Raw genomic sequence first — 20,000 nt, 5'->3', positions numbered from 1 at the left:
CTTATTCTTAAAGATCCTGACAATTCAAGTATAAGAATTTGGGAGGTAAATTCGCCCCATGCGTGCCGACACATTATCGGGAGGTCAAGGAATACCTCCCAAAGGATCTCCACACCTCGACGCACGTATTTCTAAGGCCCGACGTTCACACGCCACTGCTCACACGACCCTACACTGGCCCCCACCTTGTCCTTAAATGGAAGAACAAGACCTTCTTCCTCTCTATCTCCGACATGCCAGACTGGGTCTCCATCGACCGCCTAAAACCGGCCAACTTCAAGACTCCGCCTATCCAATCTCATGTGCAGGGCATTTCTAATGGGAGAGTATTTTAGATATCGCGTGGACTTGGGGCACGCACTGAATCGACCACGTGGCTGCGATCCGACATGCACACCTGCCTTCGCTGCTTAAGCCCTGCTGTTTGACCCCTGCGTGCCCCAATACTGACCTAATTATGTATGATTATGCACCACAGGAGACTGCCCGCGGGATGTGTATATACGGCTTCGGCCAGCATGTAAAATCAGTTCAGTTCTAACCATACAAACAAAGGACGAACTCATAACCCTCTTTCCTTCTCACCATAGCCCCTTTGTTGACACAATGTTGATATACATCCCGAGGGCAATCTCCCGTGGTGCATGATTATACATGATTAGGTCAGCCTTGGGTCACGCAGGGGTAAACAGCAGGGGTCAAGCAGTGAAGGAAGGAGTACATGCGAGATAATGGTCACGTGGTCGATACAGTGTATACTCCAAGTCCACGCGGTATTTACAGAGACACGAGAACATGGTAGCTTTCGTGCGAAAGTGAAATATAAAACATTTCATGACTACATCCAAAAGAAGTTTTGGGAATTACATAGAACTGTTCACAAAGGCAGTGATGAGTGTCACTGGGACTGGAGGGATCAAGTATAAATGATAATCTATTCCAGATAATGGATACAGAATGTCAAACAAAAGAGGGTATGCTAAGGCTGGTTTAGTTCCTTCCCCATGATGACATACGTAGCGAGGCTATGCAAGTGATAAACGTATTCTAGCCTGAAGTGACCTTCATTATCATGACACCACTCTTAGGCTGAATCTTTCAGCCTTGATTAATAAAACGTCCATCTCTGCTCCGAGTAAAGTAATTAAAATACATTGCAGGAGCACAATTACGTCCTAGGACACGAAAGAGTCCTAGAGATAGACTCCGAGATACGAGAAGATTCAAAGAACAGGAGATACGTACCTGGTAGGGAATGTAGGTTTGCCTTATACCCAACTCATCCAGAGAAAACTCAAAGTCGTGGCAACCTACAATCTGCAATGGAAATCTGCCTTACAAAAGGTACATAATTAATACGTAAAATAGACTGATACTAGTCTTACATCCTTATATAGAATTATCACTTCATATACATGAATACATAAATATATATAAATATATTGACTATATCATGACAAAAAAGACTAAAGGTGGAGGAAGCAGACGAGGTAATGGGAGAATTTCACCCATTACTCCTCGTCTGCTTCCTTCACCTTCAGTCTTATATACATATACATATACACATATATATACACACACACACATATACACACATATATATATATACACACATATATATACACACATATATATACACATATATATATACACACACATATATATATATACACACATATATATACACACATATATACACACATATATATACACACATGTATATATAATATATATATATATATATGTATATATAAATTTAATCGCAGCTTGGGCTAGAATGAACTTGATAGACTCGAGTTTTCTAATCAAAGATCTCGGCTCATCGGGGAGGCGGAATAAAATGCTACCGTACAACGTTTTGCTCATATTTGAGCATTTCCATGTACAAGATATATTTAGTACAAAGCTGTTACAGGTTAAATACAAACGAAAGTGGTAATTGGGAGAAGTTACATTAAATGTGGGTGAGATTTTGTGCGTGGGTGGACTCGGTGGGAATCTGTCCCTTGTTCTTCTGGTGTTGCTGCGGTCAAATTTAATTCAACATGTCTAAAAGGAGAATTACTGCCCACTTTTACAAATTATATATATATATAGATATAGATATAGATATAGATATAGATATAGATATAGATATAGATATAGATATAGATATAGATATAGATATATAGAGATATAGATATAGATAGATAGATATATGACAGCATGATACATGACTGATTACCTGCTTGTGCTTGGTGACTTCTTGATCAATGCGACTGTAGTAACTCAGCGTTACGCTTACGTTGCCCCTGACTGGTTGCCCGAAGGTGTACCTGCCCGGGTGTAGGAATGAAAAAGATTATCGTAACACTCACGAGAAGACAGACAGAGGTTTCCCTAAACTAAAGTTGTCTGGCGTCATCTAAAACAAAATCCTTAGATGAGACTGAGCACATTTGATGGTTGATCGAGAGGTTCTCATAAAAGAAACTGAGCCCAAGAATAATTTCATGGGACTTGTACAAACCAAATAGATTCTACTCCAAGGTTAATAAATAGAATAACCCACTAAAGTCATCCAAAGTCCCAATCCTTTCTGGACGGCGTTTGTCTGCGTAGCCATTTATGTGTCTCAGATTTATTCATACTAGCAGACAAGAAATGGCTAGTCGTCCAAAAATGGGTTGAGATCTGAATGGAAATCACGAACGCAGCCCCCAAAGGTATGGCGAGTAGTCCTTTTCCACAAGCAGTACTATCATAAAGGTAGGAAAGGTGTTTAAAGACATTTTGTGTGTGTGTGGTGTGTGGTGTGTGTGTGGTGTGTGGTGTGTGGTGTGTGGTGTGTGGTGTGTGTGTGGTGTGTGGTGTGTGTGTGGTGTGTGGTGTGTGGTGTGTGTGTGGTGTGTGGTGTGTGGTGTGTGTGTGGTGTGTGGTGTGTGTGTGGTGTGTGTGTGGTGTGTGGTGTGTGGTGTGTGTGTGGTGTGTGGTGTGTGTGGTGTGTGGTGTGTGTGTGGTGTGTGTGTGTGTGGTGTGTGGTGTGTGTGTGTGGTGTGTGTGGTGTGTGTGTGTGTGGTGTGTGTGGGTGTTGTGGTGTGGGTGTGGTGTGGGTGGTGTGTGTGGGTGTGTGGTGTGTGTGTGTGTGTGGTGGTGTGTGTTGTGTGTGTGTGGTGTGTGTGTGGTGGTGTGTGTGTGGTGGTGTGTGTGTGGTGGTGTGTGTGTGGTGGTGTGTGTGTGGTGGTGTGTGTGTGGTGGTGTGTGTGTGTGTGTGTGGTGGTGTGTGTGTGGTGGTGTGTGTGTGTGTGTGGTGGTGTGTGAGTGTGGTTGTGTGTGTGTGTGGTGGTGTGTGGTGGTGTGTGGTGGTGTGTGGTGGTGTGTGGTGGTGTGTGGTGGTGTGTGGTGGTGTGGTGGTGTGTGTGGTGTGTGTGGTGGTGTGTGGTGGTGTGTGGGTGTGTGGTGTGTGTGTGTGGTGTGTGTGTGTGGTGTGTGTGGTGGTGGTGTGGTGTGTGTGGTGGTGTGTGTGGTGTGTGTGGTGGTGTGTGTGCGTGTGCGTGTGCGTGTGCGTGTGCGTGTGCGTGTGCGTGTGCGTGTGCGTGTGCGTGTGCGTGTGCGTGTGCGTGTCTCACCCTCACCCATCTCTCTCTCTCTCTCTCTCTCACCCTCACCCCATCGCTCCTCAACCACCTCACCCATCTCTCTCTCTCTCACCCGCACCCTCTCTCTCTCTCTCACCCACCCTTCACCCATCTCTCTCTCTCACCCATCTCTCTCTCTCTCACCCTCACCCATCTCTCTCTCTCTCACCCTCACCCATCTCTCTCTCTCTCTCTCACCCTCACCCATCTCTCTCTCTCTCTCTCACTGCACCTTCTCTCTATCCTCTCTCACCCTCACCCATCTCCTCTCTCTCTCGAACCTCACGCACCATCTCTCGCTCTCTCACCCTCACTCACTGGACTCTCCTTCTCTCACCTCACCCCCTCTCTCTCTCTCTCACCCTCACCCATCTCTCTCTCTCTCACCCTCACCCATCTCTCTCTCTCACCCTCACCCATCTCTCTCTCTCTCACCCTCACCCATCTCTCTCTCTCTCTCTCACCCTCACCCATCTCTCTCTCTCTCTCTCACCCTCACCCATCTCTCTCTCTCTCTCACCCTCACCCATCTCTCTCTCTCTCACCCTCACCCATCTCTCTCTCTCTCTCACCCCTCACCCATCTCTCTCTCACCCTCACCCATCTCTTCTCTCACCCTCACCCATCTCGCTCTCCTCTCAAACCCCACCCCATCACCTCTCTCTCTATCACAAAACCGCTCTACCGCAACACACACATCTCTCTCTCTCTCACACAACCTCACACCATCTCTCCTCTCTTCTCAACCCTCACACCCAACCCCATCTCTCATACCTCTCGCTCACCTCTCATCTCACACACCCCCACCCCTCATCAACTCAACCCTCTCTCTCTCACCCATAAACCACCCATCTCTCACTCTCCTCTCACCCAACACCCATTCTCTCTCTCGTCCTCTCAACCCACACAACCCTCACCCTCACCCAAACCCAACACCCCACCCTCACCACCAACACAACCATCTCTCTCTTCTCTCTCACACTCACACCATCTCTCTCAATCTCTCATCACCCTCCACCCATCGCTCTCTCTCTCTCCCCTCAAACAACCCATAAAACAAACCTCCCAACACCCATCTCTCTACACCCCCAACCACCCCAACACCAAAACACACACACTCACAAACCACTCACCCCACCCATCCTCCTCTCCCACACACTCAAAACAACCACCCAACCACACAACCCACCACCCTCAACCCTCAACCAACACATCTCGCTCAAACACCCCCCCAAACACGCTCACCCACCCCCACCTCACCCATCTCCAACCCCACACCCAATCACACCAACTCTCGCTCACTCCCACCCTAACCCATCTCTCTCTCTCACTCACCCTCACCCATCCTCTCACACTCAACTCCACCCCACCCAATCCAAACCTCTCCTCACCTCACCCTCAACCATCTCTCTCTCCTCTCCTCACACCATCTCTCTCTCTCTCGATCACCCCCACCACACAACATACTCTCTCTCACCACACCCCAACTCTCCATCTCTCTCCCAACCCTCACCCATCTCTCTCTCTCTCTCACCTCAAAAAACAAACCTCAACTCTCTCTCTTCTCCACCACTCACCCATTCCTCTCTCTATCTCACCCTCTCACATCTCTCTCTCTCTCTCACCCTCACCAATCTCTCTCTCTCTCTCTCACCCTCACCCATCTCTCTCTCTCTCTCACCCCTCACTCCAAACTCCTCTCTCTCTCTCACCCTCACCCACTTCCTCTCTACTCTCAACCCTCACACCCATCTCTCTCTCACTCTCTCCTCACCACCATCTCTCTCTCTCTCTCACCCTCACCCATCTCTCTCTCTCACACTCACCCTCACGACCCATCTCTCTCTTCACCTCACCCATCTTTTCTCTCACCTCACCCATCTCTCTCTCTCTCTCACCCCACCCATCTCTCTGCTCTCACTCTCTCACCTCTCACACCCTCACCCATCTCTCTCTCTCTCTCCCCTCACATCTTCTCTCTCTCTCATCACCCTCACCAATCTCTCACTCTACTCTCTCTCCACCCCAACTCACGCCATCTCTCTCTCTCTCACCGCTCACCACACTCTCTCTCTCTCTCCTCTCCTACCCTTCACACACACTCTCATCTCTCTCTCTCACCCTCACCCATCTCTCTCTCTCTCTCTCACCCTCACCCATCTCTCTCTCTCTCTCTCTCTCTCTCACCCTCACCCATCTCTCTCTCTCTCTCTCTCACCCTCACCCATCTCTCTCTCTCTCTCTCTCACCCTCACCCATCTCTCTCTCTCTCTCTCTCACCCTCACCCATCTCTCTCTCTCTCTCTCTCACCCTCACCCATCTCTCTCTCTCTCTCTCTCACCCTCACCCATCTCTCTCTCTCTCTCTCTCACCCTCACCCATCTCTCTCTCACCCTCACCCATCTCTCTCTCACCCTCACCCATCTCTCTCTCACCCTCACCCATCTCTCTCTCACCCTCACCCATCTCTCTCTCACCCTCACCCATCTCTCTCTCACCCTCACCCATCTCACCCTCACCCATCTCCTCACCCTCACCCATCTCACCCTCTCACCCTCACCCATCTCACCCATCTCACCCATCTCACCCATCTCTCACCCTCACCCATCTCTCACCCTCACCCATCTCTCTCTCTCTCACCCATCTCTCTCTCTCACCCTCACCCATCTCTCTCTCTCACCCTCACCCATCTCTCTCTCTCACCCTCACCCATCTCTCTCTCTCACCCTCACCCATCTCTCTCTCACCCTCACCCATCTCTCTCTCTCACCCTCACCCATCTCTCTCTCTCACCCTCACCCATCTCTCTCTCTCACCCTCACCCATCTCTCTCTCTCACCCTCACCCATCTCTCTCTCTCACCCTCACCCATCTCTCTCTCTCACCCTCACCCATCTCTCTCTCTCACCCTCACCCATCTCTCTCTCTCACCCTCACCCATCTCTCTCACCCTCACCCATCTCTCTCACCCTCACCCATCTCTCTCACCCTCACCCATCTCTCTCTCACCCATCTCTCTCTCTCACCCATCTCTCTCTCTCTCACCCATCTCTCTCTCTCTCACCCATCTCTCTCTCTCTCACCCATCTCTCTCTCTCTCACCCATCTCTCTCTCTCTCACCCATCTCTCTCTCTCACCCATCTCACACCCATCTCTCACCCATATCTATCTCTCTCTCTCTCTCTCACCCATCCCTCCCTCTCCCCCTTCATCCCTCCCTCCCCCCCCCCCTCCCAAGCTAGGAGTGATTAAACATGTTCCGAAGATTAGTGGAAGGAAAAAATGGAAACAAGACTAGTTCAACAAAAGGTACGAGATAGCTGAAAAGCCAAGAACATGACTTCGGGGGCTTACAAACATACTAGAAATGACTATAGAAGAATCCGCATGGAGGAGGAAAGGAATTGTTAAAGGGTGTTTTATATAAATGCAAAGATAAACTCAAACAGTTATATAGGTTTATTAATGGTAAATTGAAACAAGAAAAAAAAACAAGCTAATAGAGGGTGCTAAGGCCAGCTCAGGTAGACATTATGAATGAAATTTGTCAATATGCCTTCTCGAAAGAGAGCAGTTTTATAGAGAAAGGCGAGGCGGGCAAAAATTCCGGTTTAGAAAATATGAATGTAGATGTGATGGGAGTGATTAATCTTTTGATATCGTTGGATGTGAATAAAGCTTGAGGGATCTCAAACTGAATACTTTAAGAATGTAGTGGACAGCTGGTGAACAAGATTCACATGATTGGAAAAGGGCTAATGTTGTACCAATTCACAAACGTTAAAGTAAGGAAGTACAACTTAACTACAGGCCGGTACCATTGATCAGCACAACAGTGAAATTATCTGAAAGGATTGTGAAAGATCGATGGCTCATATATATTAAAGAGGTGTACATTTTGACGGACAGTCATTTTGGTTTTAAATCTGAAAATGTCGCGTGTGTCAAATGATATGCCCTATAAGATAGGGAGGGCTGGGTGGACTGTGTGTACCTCAATTTAGTGAAGGCTTTTGATAAAGTACTTCACAGTCGTCTTATGTGGAAATTGGAGTATACTGGAAAACTGAGAGGCAAATTACTTGGAAATATTTTTTGAAGGAAAGGTACATGAAGTTAAGGTTAAGACGTCAGGATAGAAAGTGGCAACCAGTGGCAACCAGCTAGCCCTTATAAAGCTTCTCATCTATGTTATTGACATAATGGAAAATACAACAAGCTATGCCAGCATGTTTACAGATGATGCAAAAATTATGAGAACAGAAAATCGTGGAAAAATTTAGGTTGTTGCTAAATTATCCAGACACTATATTGGTACGAAGCCATGAGTGGAAAATTAATTTCAAAACAAAAAATTATGCAAATCGGGAATATCTCTATTAAAAAGATTGTTCCTTGGGAAATGAACTAATCACAAAAGTAAAAAGGGAGAAATATTTGAAATATACCAGCAGGTTTTTGGAAGAGACATACAAATTGCTGCAGAAGATTAAGGTGTATTTTTAGTATATGGAAGAAAAGACGATGGAAAACTCGTAGAAACCTGATCCGTCCAAGACTAGAAATTGCATCAATGGTACGCTTCCCATAGAGAGTGAAGAAAAAGAAGATCTAGACAGTAAGCAGGGCAGCAACCAAACTGGTTTCCAGCGTGTCAAGTAAACCATACGAGAGAAGACTAAACGTACTGGATCTCCCAACATTGAAAGATCGAAGAGAAAGATGATATGATTACATTATTCCGACTGCTAAAGGGGTCAGACTACATCGACAGAAGATAGCTCTTGATTAGGGATAGGTGGATTCAAAGAGGTCATGAGAGCAAATTGAGAGACTACACGTCTAAAGAATGTAAAGAAATAAAAATTTCACTCAGATGCCGGCGCCAGTCCCCCCGTTCTCTGAGCAAGCTCCAGTGTAGCCACCTTCCCCAATCCAAACAACTCTCGACTGTTTCGATCAATCTGCTCCAGCCATGAATCTTGTGGGCGTCATTCCCTTCGTCTCCTCCGTCGATGGTTGTCTCTTGTAGAGATAACCCTCTGAGTAGGATCAACATCAGGGAAACGAGTCATATGCCCATATAGCCGGAGTTGATTTTCACGAACTATGCTAGTAACTGGCCTGGACTGAGTCTCATAGTACAGTCTCTGGTTTGATACGAATTCATTCCACCGATACCTCACGATTCTCCGAAGGCACTTAGTATCAAATACATTGACACTGGAAAATAAAGATATAGTCCAAGTTGAAACTATACATGAATATTGAACTAGAAAGGATGAATTTAAGGGTGGAAAACAGGACTCCATGAGCATTGTTCCTTTCCTGTATACTACAATTGATTAAATACAATTAAATAGATACACACTCACGCGCACGCACACACACACGCGCGCGCGCGGATGTAGATCTGTATTAAAAGTGTAGTAACTAAACAAAATATGTGACGAGATCATTTCTTACCTTGCGCAAACCTCGACTGTAGCAGTCTTATCATTTGCCAGGACATCTCTCTGTGGCGTGACCGTGACTTCGAACCTGGGAAGAACGTATTCTTCGACTTTGAACCTTTTTTGCCGCGTGTCGTTGTTCTGCGTCTTGACGTGGATGGTGAATATACCCTAAAAATATTTGAATACATTAGTTTGATTGATCAAATCCGATGTGTCACGGCAATATCAACTAGAGAAGAAACTGATGTACAGTATACAACATCTGGGGTTTATATACTTAGCGTTGTGTTGTCACAGTCACCACTACAAAGCGCTTGATAGACGGTGTGACAGTATATCACTTATGATAAAGTTACAGAAATTTGCGGGGATGGTAAATTTCTACCACCGCTTACTACCCATCTTAGGAGCACCGGACCTCCAGTGGAGCCGCACCACGCAAGCTGCCTTCGTCAACGCGAAAAAGACCCTCATCTGTGCCATCACCCTCTCTTTCCCGCACCAGGTATTCAGCTGCAGCTGTCAAGGAATGCCAGCAATGTTGCCATAGGGGCTGTACTCGAACAAATTGTCCACAGCCTCTGGTGCACGCCCTCACGAAGCAGCAGGGAGCCTGGTCCGCCCGACAGCACCGTCACCTCTCCGCTATCGCAGACTTCAATTGCACCATCACGTACGTCCCGGGAACAAAGAACCCTGTTGGTGACGCTATCTCCCGAATATTTATCGATGCAGTCCATCTCGGCCTCGACTTCAAGGCCATCGCCAGAGGACAATGTGACAATCCCGAGACATTCGCCCAAGAGACACCCATCACGTGACAGGACGTTCCTTTCGACGGCAAGAACACCATCCTCTGCGACATCAACACCGGCCGCCCACGACCCCTCCACCCCAGCTGCCTTCCAACACCAGGGGCCGTATACACAAAACTTTTTTGTTAGCCTTAACAATCTCTGCTAGCTAACAGAAAACCACTAAAAGTTATACACCAATGCTTAACTAACAACTGTTAGCTAGCAAACAGTTGTTTGTCAAGTACCGCTAAACAGCGCTGAAGTTAGCAGCTTATGAACATGTAAATGGACGTATTATCAAAAATTGCACACATAAAACAGTGTTATTAATGCAGTTGTTCAGAATTTATTAATAAAGTATCATGATAGCACATAGATATCGTATGTATGGGTTTTTAGAAGTACTTATTAACCAACGACAGATATTTTTGGACGAAGGCGCATTGTACAGGCGGCCGTGCCACAGACAAATCTTCCGACAGAAGACTCAACAATAATTTCAGAGGACATAGACATGGCAGAAGAAACACAGAAAAAGAAAAGGAAGCCAAACTGGTCACAAGAGGAAACACTCCTCTTGATCAACGTGATTATGGGGAAAAAATAATAATAAATGGGCGATTCAAGCAAAGTTTAAACCACAAGGATAAGAGGGAGGCATGACAAAGCACGTTGATGCTATGGTATTGTTTTCTGTTTACATATAAATGTTCATCGACACTTGGAGCCCCAATTCTAATGTTTGTGCCATCTATGGTACCCACAACACCGGGAAACCTACAGTTTTCCATGAACTCTGCTTGTTTTACTTGCACTTCTTGGCGAGTCAATAGGAATTTTACAAACTGAGTTACAATATCTGGTTCTGATAGTGCATCAATTGTTTGAGTAATGACACGGCTGATTGATGCTTGCGAGGTCCCAAATTCGTCACTGCTGCATTTTACCTGTGGCTAAATATCATAGGGTAATTGCCACCTTCGTCTCAGGACTCAGTGGTCGATTCCGTTCTGTTCGGGATTGAAGTTTGTCCCTCACTAAATCAGCCATTTTTATTATACCAGCACGGTTCATTCTGAAGCGTTTGATGAGTTCGTCATCATTGTACTCGTTAAATATGTCCCGTCGCTGTCGATAAACTCGCAGTCATCTTTTTAGTTGTTGTTGCTCCGCCATCTTCTCTACTAACAGGAACTTGTTAAGAGCTTAATAGTCCTCCTCAGCACTTTTATCTTAACAGTACTTTTAAGGCCCTAACAAGTTTTCTGTATCACTGTTAGTGCTTAACAGCTAAATGTTAGCCTTAACAGGAATTTGTTACCCTTAACAGCTATTTGTTAGTGCTAACAAGTTTTGTGTATACGGCCCCAGGTGTTCAACTTACTACACGGCCTGTCATGCGCTTCAAGACGCGTCATTACGAAGCCCATACAGGAGAAGTTCATCTAGCACATGGACTCAGAGAAGAGGGCCAAATCCTGTATCGACTGCCAGCAAAGAAAAATTCATCCCCACGCTGAGTTAGGCCCCCGACGCTTCACACATATCCATGTCGACGTTGTCGGCCACTTCCTCCGTCGGTAGGTCATTGCTACTTCTTTACCGTCATCGAAAAATCGACCCGCTGGTTTGGGGCTATCCGCATGAGGGACGCCACAGCCTCATCCTGCTTCACAGCCCTCCTCAATGGGTGAATCGCCAGATTCGGCCTGCCAGAGCACATAATTTTTGACCACGGAACATCTTTCACGTCGCGGCTGTGGCAGTCCCTCGCTGAACTGGATACCAAAGCCCATCACACTGCCTCCTACAACCCTGCAGCCAGCGGCATGGTCAAACAAACCCACCGCTCCCTCAAGGCATCTCTTATGGCACGTTGCAACAACAGCTGCTGGCTGCCCCAACTACTATGGATACGCCTGTGCCTCCAGATAGACATCAGGGACAATCTCAACTTATCTCCAGCGGAGGTGGTCTTCGGACGCCCCCTCGCCATGCCCACAGAATTCTTACTTCCACAGGAGTCTCCCCAGACCCTGCAGTAGCTGCAACGAACCGTCGTTAAATTTACCTTATATGTGCCGACACATGACTGGGAGGTTAAGGGGACCTCCAAAAATATCACCACACTTCAACGTACGTCTTCCTCAGGACCTTCATGCACCATCGCTCACGCGACCATACACTGGTCCCCATTTTCTCCTCGTACGGAAAGACAAGCCTTTCCGCATGTCTATCTCCGGCAAGCCAGACTAGGTCTCCATCAACCTCCTGAATCGACGCCAGCGACACTCCGCTCATCCAATCCTCGCGAACGGGACGTACTCTGAAGCCAAAGCAACTTTGAGGGGAGAGTATTGTACATACTCCCTAAAGCTACGTGAACGGTGCAACCTGACGCTGCCTCCGGAGCTAGCCGCCTTGACCCAACCCAATGCAGTTGTGCGCCGCAGATGGCTCGCTTACTTTTGGTATAGATACAAACCACGGGCCGCATATAAGGTAGTTCTAATTTTCCAATAAAGGACTCACTAACCTCTCTTGTCTCCGTAGCCTACATCCGCTACACACGAAAGACAAATTACTTTAAGGGGCAAGGCAGTAATGACCTGTAACCATTTATTCATTCGGTCTATGAGAAGATACACCTTACCTCTTCGACCTCCTCATTGAGTCTGAACTCAAGGTGAACAAGTCCCCTCGCGTTGTCCACGTCCAGCCACTGCTGGATACGTGTGCCGGAAGGTGTATCCACATACACACTGCGGTACTGTCAAAAGACAAACGCAAAATGTTAACCACCGTGTGCTCCATTTGTATCTAATTCTTACATGTATACATATACATACTTGCATAATGCATCCATACATGCAATACATACATGCGTACATACATACGTACGCACATACATAATGCATACACACTCGTACATACATACATGCATTAATACTATATATATATATATCATAAAAATATATCATTGGATACAAGTCAAGTTTTAGTGGTAACGAAGAAATTGTAATTTTCACCAGGAAAAATACACTTTCTTGGAGAAAAATAAAATTTCTTAAAGATAAACAAACCATCTTCTTTAAAAATAAATGAATAGATAAATGAATAAACAAAAAATAAAATGAATAGAATAAACAGGTAAATGAATAAATAGATGAACTAACCATCACATGAAAAAAAACAACTGAAAGGCACTTGGACTTACGTTGGCTGTGGAAACCTTCAAATCAGGAACCTCAATCGTGAGAATTCGGAGGCGGACGACCTGTCCCGGCTGGTAGAGGTACTTGTCTGTCTGCACGAAGATGGTGTTGCTTCCCGATTCTACGATTCTTACGGCCCGTGTTTCATTAATGGTGACATCACCGATCTGGCCTTCAAAGGTGGTCAAGCTGGACCAAACTCTTTGAGAAGATGAAAGCGGCACATTGTAGCACTTGCTTGTTTGTCCTGTAGTGAAGGAAAAAGGAAGAAATGAGGAAAAAATAGATAAGCGATTCATCATCATCATCATCATCATCATCATCATCATCATCATCATCATCATCATCATCATCATCATCATCATCATCATCATCATCATCATCATCATCATCATCATCATGATCATCATCATCATCATCATCATGATCATCATCATCATCATCATCATGATCATCATCATGATCATCATCATCATCATCATGATCATGATCATGATCATGATCATCATCATGATCATCATCATGATCATGATCATCATCACGATCATCATGATCATCATGATCATGATCATGATTATCATCACGATTATCATCATGATCATCATGATCATGATCATCATCATGATCATCATCATGATCATCATGATCATCATGATCATCATGATCATCATGATCATCATGATCATCATGATCATCATCATCATGATCATCATCATCATGATCATCATCATCATGATCATGATGATGATCATGATGATGATCATGATGATGATCATGATGATGATCATGATGATGATCATGATGATGATCATGATGATGATCATGATGATGATCATGATGATGATCATGATGATGATCATGATGATGATCATGATGATGATCATAATGATGATCATGATGATGATCATGATGATGATCATGATCATCATCATGATCATCATCATCATCATGATCATCATCATGATCATCATCATCATCATGATCATCATGATGATGATCATCATCATGATCATGATCATGATGATCATGATCATGATGATCATGATCATACATACATGTATGTGAAGGAGGATAGGGAGGGAAAGATAGTTGCAGTGGGAAATGCTAAGAAAATGACCGTGATGAGTGAGGAAAATGGAGGAGAAATAAGGAAGGATGAAGTGAAGGCAGTTGTTAAGATGATGAAAGCAGGTAAGGCACCTGGTCTGGATGGATACCATACAGAATGTCTTAAAAAATAAAAAAAAGGAGGTACAGTGATGGTGGACTGGCTGGTGAGGTTATTTAATGTTTGCTGGAGAGAGGGTAGAGTGCCGGAGGACTGGAGGAGTGCCTGTATAGTCCCACTTTACAAGGGAAAAGGGGACAAGTGTGAATGTAGTAGTTTCAGAGGGATTAGCTTGTTAAGTGTAGTTGGGAAGGCTTATGGGAGGATCCTGATTGAGAGGATTAGGAGAGGAACAGAGGGAGTAATTGGTGAGGAACAGTGTGGATTTAGGACGGGTAGAGGTTGTGTAGATCAGATCTTTGTGGTGGGACAAATATGTGAGAAAGCTATAGGAAAGGGAAGGATGTTTTTTTGGGCTTTGATGGATCTGGAAAAGGCTTACGATAGGGTAGACAGAAAGCTACTGTGGGAGGTTATGCAGATATATGGGATAGGAGGAAAGCTTCTAGGAGCTGTCAAGAGTTTTTATGAAGTGTAGTAGAGCTTGAGTCTGGATTAGAAATGGAGAGAGTGATCATGATCATCATCATCATCATGATCATGATCATCATGATCATCATGATGATCATGACCATCATGATGATCATGATCATCATTATGATAATGATTATCATGACCATGATATCATGATGATCATGATGATCATGATCATACATACATGTATGTGAAGGAGGATAGGGAGGGAAAGATAGCTGCAGTGGGAAATGCTAAGAAAATGACCGTGATGAGTGAGGAAAATGGAGGAGAAATAAGGAAGGATGAAGTGAAGGCAGTTGTCAAGATGATGAAAGCAGGTAAGGCACCTGGTCTGAATGGATGCCATACAGAATGTCTAAAAAAAAAAGGAGGTACAGTGATGGTGGACTGGCTGGTGAGGTTATTTAATGTTTGCTGGAGAGAGGGTAGAGTGCCGGAGGACTGGATGAGTGCCTGTATAGTCCCACTTTACAAGGGAAAAGGGGACAAGAGTGAATGTAGTAGTTTCAGAGGGATTAGCTTGTTAAGTGTAGTTGGGAAGGCTTATGGGAAGATCCTGATTGAGAGGATTAGGAGAGGAACAGAGGGAGTAATTGGTGAGGAACAGTGTGGATTTAGGATGGGTAGAGGTTGTGTAGATCAGATTTTTGTGGTAAGACAAATATGTGGGAAAGCTATAGAAAAGGGGAAGTATGTTTTTTGGGCTTTGATGGATCTGGAAAAGGCTTACGATAGGGTAGACAGAAAGCCACTGTGGGAGGTTATGCAGATATATGGGATAGGAGGAAAGCTTCTAGGAGCTGTCAAGAGTTTTTATGAGTGTAGTAGAGCTTGTGTCTGGATTAGAAATGGAGAGAGTGAGTGGTTCGAGGTAAAGGTGGGACTGCGTCAAGGATGCCTTATGTCGCCCTGGCTGTTCAACTTGTACATGGATGGGGTAGTGCGAGAGGTAAATGCAAGGGTAGTGGGTCAGGGATTTGAGATGGTTAAAGAAAATGGAGATAAGTGGGAGGTGAGCCAGCTGTTATTTGCTGACGACACTGCGCTTGTGGCAGGATCGGAGGAGGGATTGAGGAAGTTGGTGACAGAGTTTGGGAGAGTATGTGATAGAAGGAAGCTAAAGATAAATGTGAGTGAAAGTAAGGTGACGAGATGTACAAGGGGTGAAAGTGGCAGTAGACTGGAAGTGAGCATTATGGGAGAGCGACTGGAGGAAGTGAATAGTTTTAGATACTTGGGTGCAAATGTGGCAGAAAAAGGTGGAGTGAAGGTGGAGGTAGAATGTAGATTGAGAGAAGCGAGTAAATGCCTTGGTGGATTAAAGTGTAATGAGGAATAGACATTTGGGAATGGATGCTAAGAGGAGACTGTATGAAGGAGTGATTGTGCCAACAACACTGTATGGTGCAGAAACATGGAACATAAGAGAGGAAGAGAGAAGGAGTTTGAATGTGTTTGAGATGAGGTGTCTGAGAAGTATGATGGGGGTTACTAGGCTAGACAGAGTGAGAAAGGAGGAGGTGAGGAGGAGAACGGGGGTGGAAAGTGAGTTGGGATATAGGGTTGATCAAAGAGTATTGGGATGGTTTGGACACATGGAAAGAATGAGTGAAGAAAGACTAGTAAAGGAGGTATGGAAGGCAGATGTGGGGGGAGTGAACATGAGGGGACGTCCTAGGATGAGATGGATGGATGGGGTGAAGGGGGCTTTGGGGAAGAGGGGAATATCTGTTGAGGAAGGACGGGAGACGACAGAAGACAGGGGTGAATGGAGAATGGTTGTATATGGATGTTGTTGTGATGCATGAGATGGAATGGGCGGGGGGATAGGGGGGTGAGGTAGTATGTGCGAGCAAAATTTGACGCAGCCCGAAGGGATTTCTCCCCGTCTTCTCCTTTTATGCATGTGGCTGTGCTGTGTCTTGCGACACTGCTTCTGACCCAGGGCAGTGGGCAAGGTGCAGGGATGACCCGTCATCCGGGAGGTGCTAAGATAAGAGTGAGGGTGGAGTATATTCGGGTATGGAATGGGTGGGAATGATTTTATGCCTTTTCCTTTTTAGCTACCTCCCTTGTAAGGGGGAAAAAGCCTTGGTATATGTATGTATATATACATATGTATATACATATACATATATATATATGTGTGTGTGTGTGTGTGTGTGTGTGTGTGTGTGTGTGTGTGTGTGTGTGTGTGTGTGTGTGTGTGTGTGTGTGTGTGTGTGTGTGTGTGTGTGTGTGTGTGTGTGTGTCCGCTGTGGGAAGGGAGCTATAATTATGGCCTGCCTGGCTTCCACACGAGTGCAACTTTTTTTTTTTTTCCTAACCGCGGAATGCAGTATTTTCAAATATGAGGAAATATGAGGAGAGAGGGATGTACTGATGCGGTTGGGAGTGAAATCAATGAAGGTCATCGAGTGAACCGCTGTTGGTTAAGACTGCAAATACAGAATAAAAATCAGAATATCCTACCTGTAGTGGCAGTAACAGGCTGGAATCATTATAACGACCAGAGGCCAGAGAGGAATGCCAACTAGCCTAGTAACAGCCGGAGAGGCAACGAGGAGAATGCAAAATTACAGGCGAGAATATGCATATCGCCATGGAAACTGGCAATAGGTCACCGGCAGGGGCAGTATATGTATAAGTTTGTGTATATGCATATGTGCATGTCCATTTATATGTACATGTGCACATGTACATGTATATGTACAGTTTATGTATAAGTATGTGTATATGTATATGTACGTATATGTATATATGTATTTGTACATGTATGTGTACATGTATGTGTATATGTATAGATATGTATATGTATATATACGTATAAGTATGTGTATATGTATATGTACGTATATGCATATGTATATGCACATGTATATATGTATTTGTATATGCCCTATGTAAATGTAGATGTATGTGTACAGTGTATATATATATATATACATATATATATATATATACATTATAAAATGTGTGTGTGTGTGTGTGTGTGTGTGTGTGTGTGTGTGTGTGTGTGTGTGTGTGTGTGTGTGTGTGTGCGTGTGCGTGTGCGTGTGCGTGTGCGTGTGCGTGTGCGTGTGCATGTATACGTATATGTATATCGAAACAATCAAAACGATCAATCTAAACAATCAAACAATTGCAACAATCAAACAATCGAAAAAATTTAACCAAGCCGTTGGGAGCTTCGATCGCAGGTCCATTGATCGTGAATCCCGCTCAATACCATTTCACAATACTGAACGTGCAAAACGATCGATAACCTAATGCATATACTAGAATCGAGGGTTGAGATCGGCTGAACTACAGCCCTGAAGTCAGTTTTCTACGATCGCAGACGTCACTCGTGTGCCAGGGAGCCACGATGCTTTTATTCGCTTCGCCGTTGTAAATATTATGGACCGAATCGCTGGTAGCCTAGCAGCGATGTAATGTAAACAAAACCGGCTGTCGCACATTCCTTTAGGCTATCGATTGTTTTGTACGTTCAATGTGTGTATGCATGAGAGCATGTTATATATGTGTACCGACTCGTGTATATGTGCGTGCGTTCTTGTATGTATGTATGTGTGTATGTATGTATGTATGTATGTATGTATGTATGTATGTATGTATGTGTGTATGTATGTGTGTATGTATGTGTGTATGTGTGTGTGTATGTGTGTATGTATGTGTGTATGTATGTGTGTGTGTGTGTGTGTGTGTGTGTGTGTGTGTGTGTGTGTGTGTGTGTGTGTGTGTGTGTGTGTGTGTGTGTGTGTGTGTGTGTGTGTGTGTGTGTGTGTGTGTGTGTGTGTATCAGCGTTTCTCAACCGTTTTACCCTTGCGGAACCTGTAGAATAAATTGCATATCTCAAGGAACCTCGCGCAAGAAAACTTGTACCATATCTTTCACCTTATTTTCATCGTAATAATAGGTTAGATAGGATGATGTCTATATTGCATTATTACGATAACCAAGAATATGCCGTGCGTGTGTAGTTATATTACGTATATGAAATTCAATTAAAAATTAAAAGTGCATTAGCTTGTCTCCCTTGTTTTCGCAGAACCCTTAGGGACCTTTTGCGGAACCTTAGGGTTCCGGGGAACCCTGGTTGAGAAACGCTGGTTTGGATGTTTGTGAAAATGAACGATCGTATACCTCATTCCGAGACGAGAAAGAAGCCTAGTGTATGCATCGCTGAATTCTAAGCAGACTTAGACACCTGATTCAACATACCTTTTTCGATGGGTAGTGAAGTCGAAGCCAGTTCCTCGTTGTCTCTGTCATGAAGGGTGATCTTCAAGTGTTCCTCCGCCCTTCCCACGGCGTTGACGTGGTACAGACAGACATTGGTGGATTGCTCCGATACCCATTGGCGAGGAGCAGTGATGATGTAGCTCCTGAAACCAGTAAAGTATTGGAAAACAAAAATGAAAGGAGAGGTCAGAAAGCTGCTTATAGCATCTTCAACTAAGAAATACAGCCGGGTTTTTTTTTTTCAACTGGGACCTTTCGACAGCCCCCCCCCCCCCTGAACGATCCCACTGTTGAGTATTCTAAGAATAGTTTCTCCTAGTGTAAATGACTCTCTTGCACTAGGAAGATTTACACAAGGCATCGCCGAGGTCATACATGAAAGGGTCCAAACCAAACCAAGTATACAAAGGATCTCTTGATTAAGTGTAGGAAATGAGTGTAAATTCTATTTTCTAATCTCTAGCAAACGAGCCGTTTTCCGATGTTAACTCTCTTAGTTAACACATCAAACAAACGATACGGCGTACAAGTGAGTGAATGCGTGAGAGAGAAATAGTAGGTTTATTTATTTATTTGTTTCTCGGAAAAAGTGCATTTATTTATTCTCTTTTTAGAGAGCCATTGTAAAGTCTGATGATGACTGTCACACCTTTCCAGCACAACCTTTTTCATGTGTACACCACAGAAAGACTTGTTGAGAGTTCCCACCGGTGGTTACTTTTTTTTCCGTCTTTTTTTCCGGGATGATGTCAGCGACTATGGCGTGTTAGCGCTCCCGCCAATCAAGGACACGTCCTTTTGTTTGGTGAGGAAAGGCATTCTTACATAAGCACTGTTGTCGACCCACCTGAAATGCACAATCATTCGCACATACCCTAAAGCACACTAACACACACACACACTAACACACACACACACTAACACACACACACACACACACACACACAAACACACACACACAA

The 20,000-nt window shown here is 44.8% G+C and overlaps 1 protein-coding gene across 3 annotated transcripts in view; it reads right to left on the bottom strand.

The window, feature by feature from the left end:
* Positions 1–20,000, bottom strand: part of LOC143041100 (alpha-1-inhibitor 3-like) — a 163,424-nt gene that overhangs the window by 126,919 nt on the left and 16,505 nt on the right. For all 3 annotated transcript variants that reach the window (XM_076212818.1, XM_076212826.1, XM_076212840.1), the window contains exons 2-7: positions 19,018–19,181; positions 13,090–13,334; positions 12,526–12,642; positions 9,086–9,243; positions 2,225–2,315; positions 1,246–1,317 (exon numbers count right to left, since the gene is read on the bottom strand). In XM_076212818.1, the coding sequence (XP_076068933.1) occupies positions 1,246–1,317; positions 2,225–2,315; positions 9,086–9,243; positions 12,526–12,642; positions 13,090–13,334; positions 19,018–19,181 (847 nt within the window). The remainder of the gene's footprint in view (positions 1–1,245; positions 1,318–2,224; positions 2,316–9,085; positions 9,244–12,525; positions 12,643–13,089; positions 13,335–19,017; positions 19,182–20,000) is intronic.

Source organism: Oratosquilla oratoria, chromosome 2 (assembly GCF_046742065.1).
Source record: "Oratosquilla oratoria isolate Oo_2021 chromosome 2, ASM4674206v1, whole genome shotgun sequence".
Taxonomy (NCBI): Eukaryota; Metazoa; Arthropoda; class Malacostraca; order Stomatopoda; family Squillidae; genus Oratosquilla; species Oratosquilla oratoria.
Note: the sequence above shows the minus strand (reverse complement) of the source record. Positions and strands in the feature narration are given on the sequence as shown.